Source organism: Pogona vitticeps, chromosome 2 (genome assembly GCF_051106095.1).
Source record: "Pogona vitticeps strain Pit_001003342236 chromosome 2, PviZW2.1, whole genome shotgun sequence".
NCBI classification, from domain to species: domain Eukaryota; kingdom Metazoa; phylum Chordata; class Lepidosauria; order Squamata; family Agamidae; genus Pogona; species Pogona vitticeps.
Genome location: NC_135784.1, coordinates 126,746,179 through 126,762,417, shown reverse-complemented (window position 1 = coordinate 126,762,417; position 16,239 = coordinate 126,746,179). Strand labels below are relative to the sequence as shown.

The 16,239-nt window shown below is 42.8% G+C and overlaps 1 protein-coding gene across 7 annotated transcripts in view; it reads left to right on the top strand.

The window, feature by feature from the left end:
• PIK3R5 (phosphoinositide-3-kinase regulatory subunit 5) overlaps positions 1 to 16,239 on the top strand; it is a 61,018-nt gene that overhangs the window by 30,227 nt on the left and 14,552 nt on the right. For 5 of the 7 annotated variants that reach the window (XM_078385906.1, XM_020796316.3, XM_020796318.3 and 2 more), the window contains exons 2-6: positions 6,138 to 6,253; positions 11,149 to 11,249; positions 13,213 to 13,281; positions 14,940 to 15,078; positions 16,167 to 16,236. In XM_078385906.1, the coding sequence (XP_078242032.1) occupies positions 6,151 to 6,253; positions 11,149 to 11,249; positions 13,213 to 13,281; positions 14,940 to 15,078; positions 16,167 to 16,236 (482 nt within the window). In that variant the 5' untranslated portion in view covers positions 6,138 to 6,150. The other 2 variants (XM_078385907.1, XM_020796319.3) reach the window with 2 other exon arrangements.

Below are 16,239 nucleotides of genomic sequence, written 5' to 3'. Positions count from 1 at the left end.
GGAATTTCAGGGCAGCAATAGAGTTTTTGGCACAACTAATGAACTTGGAGAGTGTTGATTGTGTAAACATCCTGATCATTGGTAGTGTGATTGCTTATCTAACAGGTAAGCGTAAGTGCAAAGATGTTGAAGGAAGCAATTTGTTTTCTTTTGTTTTCTGAATGAGATTCTAATTAAGAGACCAAAGTCAATAACTTTAACCATAAAGCAAACAGATGATGTATATAGCAAGAGTGAGCTAATCATCCTTGGTCTACATATAAGCTTTTAGACACAGTCCAGAATTTGGTTATGTAGCTTATCTCCACTGCCTCCTTTTTCAATCTCCCTGTATAATTTTTTTAAAAAAAAGATATTTCAGATCAACAACAGAGCACACTGGGAGGCTGAACTGTTCTGAACCTGTGTGTCACCATTTCCGATGTCTATTTATTTCCTGTGCAGTAAAGAGAAGGAGCACTGTTGGCAAAAGATGGCATCAACCACATAGATTGAGAGGAGGGACAGCTCACAATAAACTATTGTTGCTGGGGAAAACCCCTCTGTTCTCAGCTACTGTGAGGACTGCAGCTAATCTCAGAGAAAACACGAGAGCCTTGCATGTAGGCAGCGGATGCTGTTGTTGTCCCTGCTAATCAAATCTGCTGGTGCTTTGATGCTGTGAGGCATAGCTCCACTACAGCACTGGGTGGAGATACTTGTGAGTGTGCAGACGCTTTGGATGTACCTGAGCACATCTCACTAAATGCAGTTTTCAGTGAGCTCAGGCTGCTTTTGAAGATACTGTACTCACCCTTTGACAGGGCCATGAGCTATTGGTGTGAGTTTCACATTTGTTGGTTTCACTGACAAGATTACAGAGTGTTCAGATAAGCTGCAATAAAAGAAAAGATCCATCTATTTAGCATATTCCTGTGTGCATGTGGTCAGGAAAGGCTGGCCCAGATCTCTAGGCAGTTATGTTAGCTTTGGGACAGACTCAGATTCTGTAAAATCTGAGAACTTGTTTCCTCTGAAACAACAGCCAAAAATCTTTTTCAGATTGTCTGCATGGAAGGGATCACAAGGAGGCAAATCTTGGGAGAGCCTCTTTCTTCTTCTGTTATGGTACATGCATTTACCAGATTGTGTGCACGATGGAACATGAAAGTGTAAGAAGTGCCAAAAAGTGGTGAAGTGTTCACAGAAGTGACTTGACCTCCAGACTCAGCTACAGCTCACATCGTCCCTTACCATTAACTGTGCTGGCTGAGGCTTCAAGGTGTTGGTGGTAGAAATCCAAACAATCTGGAGAACTAAAGGTTCCCCAGGCCTGTCCTACTTGCACATGGCTCATGGCACTTCAATGGCTTGAAAAGAGGTGGGTGGGTAGAGAGGCAGCTTGTTGTCTTCTGGTTCATGGAAGTCATGTTGGCTGGATGTGATTCTTACCCGGAGCGCACAGTTGTGTCAAAGGCTGAGCCAGATATAACATTCTCTTAGGTTTCTAGAACCATTTGGATGTTAATACAAGTCCACCATATCAGAATTCTTTGGTTGGTTTGTTTTATCCTGCAGGAAGCCAGCTTTAGGCTGAATACAGTCATGCCCCACTTAACGATTACTCCACATTACGACGAATCCACTTCACAACAATGTTTTTGCGATCGCAAAATGATGGTCTAAATGGTTTTTTTTCGCTTTGCGAAGATCGGTTCCCTGCTTTGGGAACCGATTCTTCGCATTACGACAATCAAAACAGCTGATCGTCAGGGTTTCAAAATGGCCACCGGGCGCTCAAAATGGCTACCTGCTGTGCCTAGAGATGGATTCCTTGCTATACAGGCACCTAAAATGGCCGTCGTATGGAGGATCTTCGCTGGACAGTGAGTTTTTAGCCCATTGGAATGCATTCACTGGGTTTTAATGCATTTCAATGGGTTTTTAAATTTCGCTTCACGATATTTTCGCTCTACAGCGATTCTGCTGGAATGAATTAATGTCGTTAAGCGAGACACCACTGTATATAAAAAAGGCTTAACTGCTAGAGCGGCAGGACAGTGGAACCAGTTACCTTGGGAGGTGGTGAGCACTCCCAACGCCGGAGGCATTCAAGAGAAAATTGGACAACCATCTGTCAGATGTGCTTTGATTAGGATTCTTGCATTGAGGAGTGGTTGGGCTCAATGGGCTTATAGGCCCCTTCCAACTCAGTTGTTCCATGATTTGATGAAAATACTGCGACCTTTCCTTTTAGGGCTACTTTGTTGCCTACCCATAGAAATCTCTGTAGTTCTGAGCAAGGGAGCTCATTGCAAGTTCTGTTTGCATTATGATGGCATTGCAGGCTTTCGCTAAATATGTAGTCTGAATTTCTCGCTTCCTATCTCACTTACGTGAAAACAAAAACATTTGCCCTGTAAGTGAGAAGCTTCGCTGTTCTGGGTTCGGGTGGTGTTCATGTTGTTTTGAGCAGGGCAACAGGATGTTTTTCAAATCTGGCATCGTTTTTGGAGTCTTTTGATAGGCACCTCTCAGGGGCATGTAACCCACCTTCTTGTGCTTTCTGGCTCTTCCTGTTCTTTCATGAGCAGCATGTATGGGAAAAGTGCAGATAGGCTTGTTATCACATGATCCTGCACTGTGGTTCTTTTGAAGCTGTGACTCTTTTTTTTGGCACTGTAACAAATGTTAATGTAGGCATTCACATTCGGGTGCGCATCTTGACATCTCATTTGATAAGCTGACTAGAAGAGTGTCAAATGCTGGGCCGTATTTTTGCTACACACATGTACGTAAGTCTTTGCCTGATGCTGCATTCAGTAAATGAGAATGCATATGGTATATGTGACATTGCCCTGGAGCTTGCTTCATTTGTTAATGGTTCTAAACAGAAAATACCTCTGTGGGGCTCCACACCCCACCCCACCCTTGTCCTTATGTTCTCTTCTGTGGCACCAATCTCACTTCAGTCTGAACAAGCTATAGGAAAACTGTAAGGTTAGGTCTTGCTGTCTCAGCCACACTGCTAAAACTTGAAGCATTACTTAATTCTACAATACAGAGGAGAACTAAGTAAGTGGATCTGTCAGTCATGTAATTTAAACAAGGGGTGCATCTACCGGTACTTACTTTTTGCTTTATTTTTCCATCTATCTATCTGTCTGTCTGCTGACTTGATGTGGCTCAACATCGGTTGAAACTGTACAATAATCGCCATTAAAAACCACATAAGACACTGTACTAAAATCCACAATTAACTATCTTAAGAATATTAAAACCAATGTTAAAATTAAAAAAAATTAAAAATATTTATAACATATTGAAAATTCATAAATTGAATAAATACAGCATTCCTGAGCCCCACTCCCACTTATTGCTTAAAAGCCTTCTTGAAAAAGAAGGTCTGTGTCTGATGACGGAAGGGAAGAGTAGGGGGTATCAACCTGGTTTCTCAAGGGAGTACAGTCCCCAGCCTGGGTGCAGGCACTGAGAAGCCCCTCTCTTGTGTCCCCAGCAGATTAGCTTGGGAAGGTGACTGCCTGGATCGGCCATGTCTATGAAGCAGGGTGTGGGAACCCATTATTCTTCAGGTGGTGAACGTTAATTCCCATCAGTCATAGCCAAGGTGGCCAGTAGTTAGTCAACATAGAAACAGCATGTCATCAACACTAGGAGGTTGAAGATTCATTTTCCTACTATAGAGAAAGGGACTAAGGGATGGCATTTGCTTTCCATTTAGCAAGAGAATGAACTCTGCCCATTGGTCATCCTTGCCAAATATTTAGTCACCCCTGAATATTCCTGAGAGAAACTAATTGGAAAATGTTGTGCTGCCAAATTCTGCATTGGCTGAACCTTGGCAGAAGAATAAAAGGACAGTCCTAAAAGGGACTGGGGTATCTCTGGGCTCTGGTGCTTCACTGCCTGACACGGGATGGCTTCCTTGAAAGTGCAGGCTTCACTATGGAAGTGTGAAAAGGCCTGTGCCATGGGGATCACGTGCACCAGTGGTTTCCTAGATCACTCTGCCAGCCCAAAAGGGGCAGCACTGCCTGAGTGTTGTTGCGGCAGATATTTGCAGGGCCATATCTCCAACTAATCATTGCTGAAACTGGAGGCTACCTAGGAATGGAACCGATGGCTGTTATTTTCAGGCCTTTGTCACTATCTGGGTGGAATATTTCCAGCTATCTCTGGATGCTGACAAATGGAGGTGGCAACTATACCACTGAGGTCAGGATGAGCAAGTTGTGTGCTGGAGAGCAGATCCTATCCACCTTTGTCAGTACCTGTGTTGTCTAGCGTTCATGGGACTTGTCACACAGTGACATCGGGGGAGGGGGGCACAAGCTGCCTCCTCACAGCCTGGTCTTGGTCTTTAGCCCTCCATTGGTATTTTGTCCTATTCCCATTTTCCTCCTCCTCCTCCATTAGTTGAAAATAAGACATCACCTAATGTTAGTTACACATGCATACACCATGCCCCAGGTTCCCATACTTTGGCAATGGGATATCTGAGCAGGTTGTGGTTCTTTTTGAAGCTGAAAGATAGCCCAGGGGTTCAGTGCAGATCTGGCAGCTCAATGTGCCCCTGAGCCTGAAGATGTGTAAATACTGTGTTATACAGCACATATTCAGTTTATGTAAAACAGGGTGTGCAACCCTAGATGTCCTTGGACTGCAGGTGTGATTGGCCTTAGCCTGTATACCCGATGTTGAGGGATCATGGGAGTTGCAGTTCAATAATGCCTGGAGAGTTGTAGTTTGGTATAAAGGCCAGACATACCTGACGTTCTGCAATATCATGTGAGGAGACTTTGACATGTGCAGAATCTGCACCCTCTTGCTATATATGTTATGGGAATGCCTTAACTTTACATTCTGACTCCACTGTCAGTTCTTGACTACGCAATCAAAGAAGACACAGTTTGCTATGAGGGACAGTCAGACTTCCTGCTTGGTCAGGCCAGTTGGGGAAGGAAAACCTCCCCTTTCCGCTGATCACATTTTGTGGTCTCCTGGTTGAAGCTGACCTAAGACTATTTCTGGGCCGTGGATAGTGTATGAATCATGTCGCTGAGTCAGTTACCACTTTCCTTGTGATATTTCTCTAAAAATGCGGTAAAGAATTTGAAGAGATTTAAGAATATGCATATTCAACAGTGTAGACAGGGATTGTGGGTTTGATTCCAGACTGGGCCTCCTGAGAGTAGAGCCACCCTGTGCAGCCTTGGAGGAGCTGGGTGGCCCCAAAACCAAAGAAGGGACTGGTAACCCTCTTCTGAGTCCTTTATACCAGAAAGTCAGAGGGCAGTCACCATAACTCTTGTGGGCTTGATGTCACATAATTATGGGTAGGGTACAGAGTGACAGGCTAGGATTCAAGAGTCTTGGGTTCAAATCGCTGCTCAGCCATGGAAGCTCACTGGGGGAGTGGAACTGGTAAAATCATCCCTTGAATATCTCACTTACTTTGAGAGACGTATTAGGTCTGTGTAAGTCAGTTGTGACTTGACGATACACAACAGCTCACATGAGTTAGAGCTCCTAAAAATGAAGTTCTGTATTAAGATTATTGGCATTCTCCTCTGTGCTGAGTATAGCGCTTTGCCCATTCCTCCTGAAGCCATGATTTATTTTTTGACTTGTTGGGGTGGGGGTGGAGGAGATTTATGTATGCAATGGTGCTTCTAGCCTTGGTGCCAATTCAGTAGTTCTTTTATTGCAGGTTTTTTACTCACTCCATTTTTCTATTTCCTCGCTCACTTTAACCATCTCTCTCCCTCCCCTCCCCCAATTCATATCATCTGTGTCCTTGGCCTAAAGTGTTGGACACAGCCAGCTTATTCTCGAAAGTAGCAGCACATGGCCCGCAATGCTAAAACCTTTGCTGTCCAATAACCTCTACCCATTGTTTAGCACTCTCTTTCTGCAGGAGCAGGAAAATGGGTCTGTCCGATTAATTCATAGAGACACCGGAAGAGCAATTCCGCCTGCATGATTTGCTTGGGATATGTTTACTGTTTGGTAGTATTTGGAAATGTTCTGTGAAAACAGACTTTTGGAAAGGGACAGAACAATGCAAGGCAAAGCAGCGGCTGCATGAAAGAGCCCTAACAGACATTCATGAATCTTTTCTGGCTTTACTTTTGTAGGAGATGAATTAAGATGCAGCACACAACGTGCACAGAGGATAGGATCCACCATGCATTGGAGCGGTGCCTCCATGGCCTCAGCAGAAGCGGTACTCTCTCTGCGAGCACTTGGACAGGTAAGCAGGAAATACAACGAATATGAAGAGGAGGGAAGGACTTCTTTTTCTCTTCAGTCTGCAGGGGAGGCACACCCTGGCACAATGGGGACCCTGATTTTGCAGGAACAATGCATCCATTTGGGGCTTTGCTCTAAACTTTACAAGAGCGGTCACAGGTGCTGAATCTTATCCCCTGTAGGAGTTCCGTGCCTTGGAGAGCTCCTATAAAATGTGCACTAAAATCCAGAGTGGGTTCATTGCACCTGCAAATTCAGAACCATCCACTGCTACTGCCTATACACTGCACAGCTGCTAGTACTGCATGCTCTTAGTTTCCTTTTACTAGTGGTATTTGTTGCTGTTCAGTCTAATGATATCTGTGTTTGAACAACACTCAATAATTTGTCCTTCTTATTAAAATCCTTTCATTCCAGTTTCTAGGGAAAACATGTGGGAATCCAGCCAATTGTTGCTTAGCAAAAATATCCCATTGAGAGCTTGGAGAGTATGCTAGAGATTAAGTGTAGGGAATATGCCGCCCTGTAGAAGGTGTTGGCTGTTCCATCAGCGTGATGGAATTGTAGAGAAGTGCCTACATGAAATTTAAATGTGAGTGATAGGAAGACCAAATGGAGGAAATCGAAAATTTGAAATGCCCCCTGTCACTGTGATTGCCAGGAAGAATTGGCCAGAATGCCTTTCAAAGAGGACTGTTCTATGGTTTTTCTGTTTATTTGGAGTAGAGGTTAATTCAAAGCAGATTTTGATATGTGTATTTGACTTTGCTTGGAAAGTCCTTCCTGCCTGAGGGTATGATAATTGTTAAGGAAACTACCCATTAGCTTGAAGGTATTTGAAAGGATTAACAGCAATGACAGGTGATTAGGACATCTGTAACATCAACCAAGTAATCCTGAGAGATTTGGGAATGGAGGAGAAGGAGAGAGAGAGAGAGAGAGCTCTCAGAAAGAGTCTACCTGCACCTAAGGAGACCCTGGAATGAGCAAGAGAAGGAGAGTTAGCTAGGACTTCCTTATTTTTCTAAGTGTGTACCTTCTTTAACATGATCCAAGATTGGTTTCTAACGTCTTGTACCTTTGTTCCATTTAACCAAGGATGTTCTTGAGTAACTTTCACTTTAAAAAAATTTTTGTAGCCATTTTATCCTTTTTGTTAAATTCTTTTTATAAAACACATGAAATCTCTGCAAGGAACTTACTTGTCTTGCATGGCAGTAGGCATGATGTGTGTTTATAAGGCGGAAGAGAGAGAAGTTCCTTTAATTTTAAAAAGGTGTTAGAAGTAGAGCAAGACTGCAGGCAGTTTCAAAGAGATTCAGCTTGGTTCTTTCTCCATCCCAAGGTTTGGCTTCCAAACGACAGCTTTGCGTGAATGCCTTAGCAACGTGTACAGACAGTCTCAGAATGGGTACCATGTTTCCCCCAAAATAAGATAAGGTCTTATATTAAGTTGTGCTCCAAAAACCACTTTAGGGCTTATTTTCAGGGGACGTTTTATTTTTGTCAAGTACAGCCATCTACATTTATTCAGATGCAGTCATGTCATCTTCTTCTGGTTGCTGCACAATGGTGAGGGCAGGGTTTAACTTAAATAGGGCTTCTTTTCGGGGTAGGGCTTATATTATGAGCATCTTGAAAAATCATACTAGGGCTTATTTTCAGGTTAGGTTTTTATTCTAGGGGAAACGAGGTATTTTTCAGTTCTTGGGCAGTAATACTGGATGAGAGCATGGAGAACGTATTGCGAGTAAGCCTAGACATCACTGGGATAGACAGACAAACCCTTTGACTTGGGATAAAGCAGCTTCCTAAATTTAATGGCCATTTTTGTGCTGGCCCACTCTTGCACTGTGATACAACTGCCACATTGCTTGAAGCCATAGGCCTCAGTCCAGTTACCAGTCCCAGTTAGAGTTGATTTGCTGAAGCAGTGGAACTTACAGAGATGTTGATTTATTGTTTAGTAATGAATATACTGGATTGACTCCCTAAAGAATTGACTTCCTAATGGACTGACTCCCTAAAGGAATCCACAGGCTTAGTTTAGAAGACCTGAGCAGGGCAGGTGAGGACAAAACATTTTGGAGATTGCTCATTCATAGGGTTGCCATGAGTCAAGGGTGACTTGATGACTTGAACATCTTGGATACTTCAAAACTCCCATGAGGGTTGCCATTAATCAGAATGCAACTAAACAGCACATTACAACAACTATAATTGAGACAATTTGATATAGGCCATAGCAGTTACTGCTTCCCAGTAGTGGTTCAACAGATGATGAAAGCTGTCAACATTTTACAAAGAGTAGAGAGAGGAAGAGCTAACCACAAATGCCAAGGTAAGGTGGTGGGGCTCATTGGAGAAGTCAGTGCTCCTCAGAAATGTGCACAACTTTCTGCCTGTTCTGAGAAAAACCTCTAACCTAGGACCTATATGAATTTTACCACTGACAAACGGTAGGTGTGATGCCACAGAGGTAGCATCTTAGCGAAGCTACAACTTGCTGCCAACTTCCTCCAGGGCTGAGATAGCACTGTTGTGCAAAATTGGAGATTGGGGACAAAGATACCATATGGAAACATTTTCCCACTGGCACACAGGTTTTGTACAACCTTTGTTGTTCTGGACTATGTATGTCACCCATGCTCACTCTGTGAACTCCAGGTCTTACTGTCGCTCAACAATCAATATCAAACTTATTCACTATTAGTACCATCAGTCAAACCTGTATTCTGTTTTTATCCAGGCCTTATAAGCCCCTTATAGCTCTATGAGTCTATGATTTCATGTACTTGCTGACTTTCAGAAAAGTCAAATCTAAATAAAGTAAACCAGTTGATCTGTTGTGCGCTTTACTTGGTGAGGATGCCATGGTGCCTCTGGTTATAAAATAGGAGCTGAAAAAGTAAATAAATAGTTGAGCTGAAGAACTATGATTGTGAAGTTGGGCTCCTATTAAGTGCCGTTTCATGTGTATTTATAAAGGTAACAAATGCTCACCTTTTGCTTACTGATGTCTCAGGGTGCCATCTTTACTCAGAAGTAAGTCACATTGAATTTAGTGAAATGTACTTCCAGGGAAGTTTGTGTATGGGACTGCAGCCTTTGATGTTCTCAGGCTGTTAGCTTCTCTGGCTTAATTAAAAGCATTTTCTGTCATGAACACTGTGGGAATATCTTTGTATCCTCAGTGAACACTGGTTGCTGAAATGTCCAAAGAAGGGGCAAAAGACTGGGAGTAAAATCTCTGAAACCTCTTCATGTCTTCCTTTTTTCTGCAAAAACCTTTTGTTTATAGAAGAGAATGTTTGGTGCACCAACTGTTTTCTGTGTGCTGAATCCCACTCACCAACCCCTTAATTTTCAGCAGCTTGTATTACGGTCCATGGATCTGTCTCATTTGTGATCCTGTTTGGATCCAATGGTGCTGCTGCTGCAGATTAAACTGCAAAAGCCTCTGGGCTGCAAGGTTGAAAGACCAGCAATTCGAATGTCGCTCCTCCCAGCTCCTGCCAACCTAGCAGTTCAAAAGCATGTAAAAATGCGAGTAGAAAAATAGGGACCACCTTGGTGGGAAGGTAACGGCATTCCATGTCTCGTCGTGCTGGCCACATGACCACGGAAACTGTCTACGGACAAACGCTGGCTCTACAGCTTGGAAACAGGGATGAGCACCACCCCCTAGAGTCGGACACAACTGGACTAAATGTCAAGGGGAACCTTTACCTTTACCTTTGGATCCAATGGCTGCCTCCATCTTGGTGGCTTTTGCTCCATGTCTGTTTGCTAGTGTTGAGAAGCAGCAGCAGTAGCAGTGTGGGCTCTTCATGACTTGTGTAGAAGGAAGTGCTGATACATGAACCAGTTGATGTAGAAGGAAGTACTGATACATGAAACATGTATTTAATTCCTTTTTTATGCTCTGCTGACATGCATACACTTGCACTTGCTCACATAGGCACATTGCTAAAGGGATCATTTTATCTAGTTACCATGGAGATAGCAACAAGGAATGCAATAGTCTTGACAAGACTATGTGGAATAGAATAATTAAAATGTGTATGCTGTAGATTCTGTGACTAAAAAGGAGAGAAGCACAAGTTTACATTTCCTTTCTGGCCGTGTCCCTTCCTAGATTATGATTTGGAACCCTTAGGTCCTTCGGATAGTCTGGTTTACATCTCCTTCGGCCACAGCCAGTGGAGTCAATAATAAAGAACTGATGGACTGCTCATCAGACATATCTGGAGGACCAAAAGTTTCCCATCTCACTTTCAGGTTAGCACAGGGGAAGGTCCCTTTTTATTTCAGCATATAGGGAACAAAATGTTATACCCTGTGGGCTGTTTGTAAAAAAAAAAAGCAGGCAGTGAGCTAATCTTACCAATGTGTGGATTTGTGGCATTCTGGAAGTTGATATTCCCAGAACACAATTCTTCACACCTTGATATAATGCATTTACTGTGCTCACATCTCAAACTCACCCTTCTCATGTGTATAGGGCGTCTCCGCTTGTCCTCCAGATGTGTGGCAGTCAGGGCTGTTTCATGTAGAGCAGATTAGTGAGTGCAAGGGAGGACTGCCATGTTGTGTCTGTGGTGAATGGTAATATGTTGGGCAGAAACAAACTCTTCAGCACACACACAGAGACTGTGTCAGGTTCCAGAAATAATCCTAATACTCGGTTACATTCTTAAGTGTGAAAAGAGAGGTGTCCAACTTCATGTTCTGGAGTGCAACATACACAACCTGTATGTCTGTAAAATCTCGCAGGTGAGGGAATATTCTCTATTCATCTAGTGAATCTATATAGGTCTATTGTGAGGGCTGGAAATGTTTTTTTATATCTGTGCTGTGTTTGTGGGATGACTCTGTTTCATTTCTTCTTGACAGCTGGGTTTTGCCTGAATTGTTGGAGTCTTCAGGAGCTGGTTAGTCGTGATGCAGGGAACTACCTCATCCTCCTGGAGAAAATCCTGCAGAAAACCCAGGAGGTAAAAGAAGACATTGAAGTGGTCATGTGAGGTGATTTCTCAGTTGGTCTGTGGTTGTAATTGTAGAAACCACAGGCTGGCACCTGTTGAAATTTGGCAACACTAAAAAGAATAGGTTTCACTCTTGTGGGCCTCCCCCTGTCCAGTTGGTGCCTGGGCTTGGCATAGGTTGAGTCCTACTTGGAGCTATCTCGATGTTCAGAAAGAGGCATTGGGCCAGGGCAGCAGACTTTGAGGGGAATCCAAGGTCAGCCACACCTGTGGCGGTACAGGCGATGTGCAAAGCATCTCTGAGACAAGGCTCCTTGAGCATTTGGGGTGGCTTGGTCCCAGCCCTTGGCCCCACCTCCTCTGGTTGAAATTGAGAGCTGGTGAAGGAAACAAGGGGTCGGCCCAAGCACCTGTGTGACAAAATGAGGGTCAAGTAGAGATTTCCGACTTCCTGTTTTGAGAGGCAACCCCCCCAACCCATTTCACATTTTACACTTGGAGCTGTGCAGCAGGTTGGGTACCACCCTCCATTGTTTACCAGCTGTTTTGTGAATTGGAGGGAGCAGTGGGGGAATCAGGAAGGGAAATCGCAGCTTTGTGGCCAAAGAAAGGCTTGCTATATCTTTGCCTCAAGTAAGGGTCACGGCAAGGTTGCTGCAGCAGGATTAATATCACAGGACTTCCTGTGAAGTTGTTAGATAGGATTCCCTCTCCCCCCCCTTTTTTTTCAAATTCCTGCGGACAGTATGACTTCCTTTCTGTGTCCTAAAAATAATATTGTAGTTGATCATGCAGAAATCTGTTGAAGCAGGCGAGTGTCTCAAGAGGAAAAGACCCAGTTACCTGCCATAGGACCGACCACTGTGTCCCTGTGGCTGTGCAGGAGGAATATTCAAAGAACAGGAGAAGCCACATTACTGCTTAAATGATAGATTGGGGTTAGGATGCTTAATACTAAGCTGCCACCACCTCCAACCCTGAGCTGCTACCTGGGATTTGAACCCCAGGTCGTGAGCACAGTTTTGGCTGCAGTACAGCGGTTTAACCACTGCGCCATGAGGCTATTAAAATATTGTTATCCTGCCTTTCTCCTTAAAAAGAACAGAAGGGCAGCTTACATTATTAAAAAATCCATATTTGAAAGCTAAAAACAGTATACAAGTATTTAAAAAGAATTAAACATGTATTATATTTAAAGGGTAATAAATCAATCAATAAGTTTTGCCTGGCCACTGTATTGAGTTTTAGGCTTTTAGAGGTCTGTGATGCCGATGTTTTATCTACTCTTTATCTTTATATATTTTGCTGTTTTATTTGATTTGAATCTTTTCTAATGTTGATCGCATTATTGCATTATTACTGCTTTGACCGCATGTGAAACTCATTGTTTATTTGTGTAGTATAAAATATAAAGTGTACAAACTTTTAGTGCGTGCAAATGAATAGAATAAGTAGTTTTAAGACTGGAGTGTAGAAGCTTTGTCTGTCTAGATGTTGGACAAAACCACTCCCATAATCCTTTACCATTGGCCATACTAATCAGCACTTCGGGAGCTGAAGCCCAAATTATCTGAAGGACCAGTGGTTCTTCTGGAAACATGGGCCTACCTAACCTTATGACAAACTGTTTCTGCATTATATTTGTCTACCTTTGGCTACAGTGGCTGATGCTCCTTGTTATCAAGAGGGCTTCTTTACAGCAGTAGACACCACCAGTCACATCCAGCATAGACCATTCCTCCAGTGATCAGGAAGGTCCACAAGTAGACAATAAGTGACTTGTTACTGGAACAAGTGACATGTGGAGGAACCCTTATATCAAGATAAACAAATAGGTATCTTACTGGTATAAAAACAAGTCCAGTTTTAAAGCTTCTAGGTATGTTAAAGCTTCTAGATAAGAAGAAAGATAGTTTTCTTCTCACGAACCCCTCCCTCCTGGGCATCTTAATTTTATTACTATTTTTTGCAGGTCCAAGAGAAATGTGACTATGATCTTTTTGTTCCATTGGCCCTTCTTTTTGGTGCAGCAGTCCTGTGTGTAAGTTTTGAATTCCAGTGGTGCAATTTCCATCTTCAGTGGTTAGGCATGTGTTTTGTGGCATTCTAGGTTGAGTGAGAAAAAAATCTTTCTAAAGCAGTGGGACGAGGCCTAATGACTTACTATGAGGGAGTTTTGAAGTGGGCACCAGATTTTCAGTCATGTTTGAGGAAAGAAACCTATGATGTGACATCATGCATGCAGCTCCGTCACTTCCTACAATAGATAGTATGTGAACAGATGTTAGAAAACACTGATTGCAATAGAATGCCGAATATCATTTTTTGTGAATATTTCTGGGGAGAAAAGGAGAGGTGAGTGGGAAATGCATATCATGCTGTGTGTCCCACAAGGGTTAGGCTTTCACTTTCCTAACATCTACAAAATTTGTCCCCGTTTGCCCTGATCTACTAAGGGCACATCCGTATGGAATATTTGTTACAATTTATGTGCATGGATGACATAGATATTCCCCCTGCCCATAATCTAGATCAGTGGTTCTTAGCCTTTGTTACTCAGGTGTTTTTGAACTGCAACTCCCAGAAACCTCAGCCAGCAGAGCTGATGGTGAAGGCTTTTGGGAGTTGAAGTCCAAAAACATCTGAGTAACAAAGGTTAAGAACCAGTGATCTAGATCACTGGTTCTTAACCTTGGGTTACTCAGGAGTTTTGGACTGCAACTCCCAGAAGCCTTCACCACCTGCTGTGCTGACTGGGGTTTCTAGGAGTTGCAGTTCAAAAGCATCTGAGTAACAAAGGTTAAGAACCACTGATCTAGATGACATGGTTTAAACTGGTACCAAATGTGACAAAGAGCAGCAAACCCCCCCCCCCCCTTTTCCCATTCTTCTTGAAACCACCTCTATGAGATGGACTATTGTTTTGTTTGTTTCATTTTGTAGTAGTGGGCAGGGATCAGGCATCAAGAACTTCTTCAGCCAGAAGTTTTCAGTTTAACCCCATTCTACTTAATTAGACCTCCCCTCTCCAAAAACACACAAAAAAGCAGATGATCCTTTCTAGAGTTTCTAACAGATTTTCAAGCACTGGAGTTGAAGGCAGCTGATTTTGCATGTAGATCAATAGCAGGTACCTGCTGCTGTCACAACTTTTCACTTTTGGTGTTAATCTACGAAAGCCAAGGGGAGGAAAAGGAAAAGCGCCCTCACAAAAAGTTATTTAAAAGAGTTCTAAAGTTTCTTCAAACTTTTTGAAAGCTTTTTTTGATCCACTTCTTAAAGAGATGTAGATTTATGAAGAGACAAGTGGGATCGAGTGGCGAGAAATCCCAGTAAGATCTGTATTGAATTGGAAAAGAATGAATACTTTGTCTTGATGAGCCCTGAGGAAAATAAATCAACTGAAGTGAAGGGGTTCAAAACCATTCAAATTGCAGTTTGTGTAGGTGGGACCAGTGAATGATTAGTTTCAGAATAATTGTAGAAGGCCAGAGTTTGCCACACCCTTCCTGTAACTCACACATGAGGTATATTTTAAAGGCAGGCAAGATTGTAATGTTAGCTATGGGGATAAATTGAAACACCACAGGAGCTCACGCTGACAAGCCGGCATATTTAACATGAAGGCAGATTCAAGCCAAGCTCTTGGTTTCCCACTAAATGTGGTTTTTTTAATGCTTTTACCATGTTCCCTCCTAGATACCTCACTTTCCTTCAGATTCTGACCTGCTCCTGAGAGCCATACAGACTTACCGTGCCTTTCTCACATGGCCTGTGCCCTTCTGTAACATTTGCCAGGAACTCTTGACCTTCATCAGTAATGAAGTCAAAGCCCCAGGTAGGAATACAATGTCACTGAAGGGTCGCCTCAACCCTTTGTGGTACTGCTGAATTTAACTTTCTGCTTGGAGTAGGATGGTGTTAATGAAGAGTTAAAAGCTGCGCTGGGTGGTAATGCTTACAGGGAATAATCCTGGAAGTATGTGCACAAAGTAGGCATACTCTGAATAAACATAGTTAAGCGAAGTAATATAGCTGTAAAACGAGAGTGAGGAAATTCTGGCGTTCTAGATGTTTTGGACTGTAATTCCCCATCTGAAGGGAGCTGAAGTCGAAAACACCTGGAGGTGTTCCTTATTTTCATTGCAGGGATTAGGAGTGGGTTCATGGTGGTTAGTTCAAGGCCATTTGATAAATCCATGGCTCAGGTGACTTTTCAAGTAGAGACTTATGAGCCTGCCCTCAGTATATCAAGCCTCTGGGTGTCTTTTGCCAGATAATGGTTGCCATTATCAGGTGGAACGTCTCTTGTACAAATGATTTGCCAGACAAAATAGATGTGATTATGCTTTCATGTTCTCCCACACTTGAGCTCCAGTTGACAGCACAAATGACTCATCAGAATTTTCCAGTAACAACCAAGAGTCCATTCATGTAGGTTTGGACTTTGCATTGGTAATTCTGGTGTCAGATAATTTCCATATGGTACATAGCAACCTATGTGGTTTTGAAGGGAGTGATAGTGCAGCCTCACCTTAACAAACCTAGGCTTGGATCCTGCTGATGATCACTGCTTATAACGGTTCCTGTATTTTATGCAAATAAATCTTTCTTAATTAGGCTGCAGGAGTCCACTTTCTGCTGCTCCTCATTAAAACTTTTTCCCAATTAAATGAAGAGTCTGACACAAAATTCACCTTCCCCACCCGAAAAGCATATTTGAGTTTCTGTTTCTCTTGGAAAAGACTCTTAATGTAATTACAGAGGAAGGAGACATAGCATTTTTTTTACTGAGTTCCTTGTTAATCTTGTTTCTGTTGTCAGATTTTTGACTTTAGTTTTACTTAAACCTTCAGTTAATATTTCCTTCCTTCCTTCCTTCCTTCCTTCCTTCCTTCCTTCCTTCCTTCCTTCCTTCCTTCCTAGGGATATCATATCAAAGGCTGGTTAGGACAGAACAAGGCCTGCCTTCAAAGAGCGGTGAAAGTTCAGTCGTGTA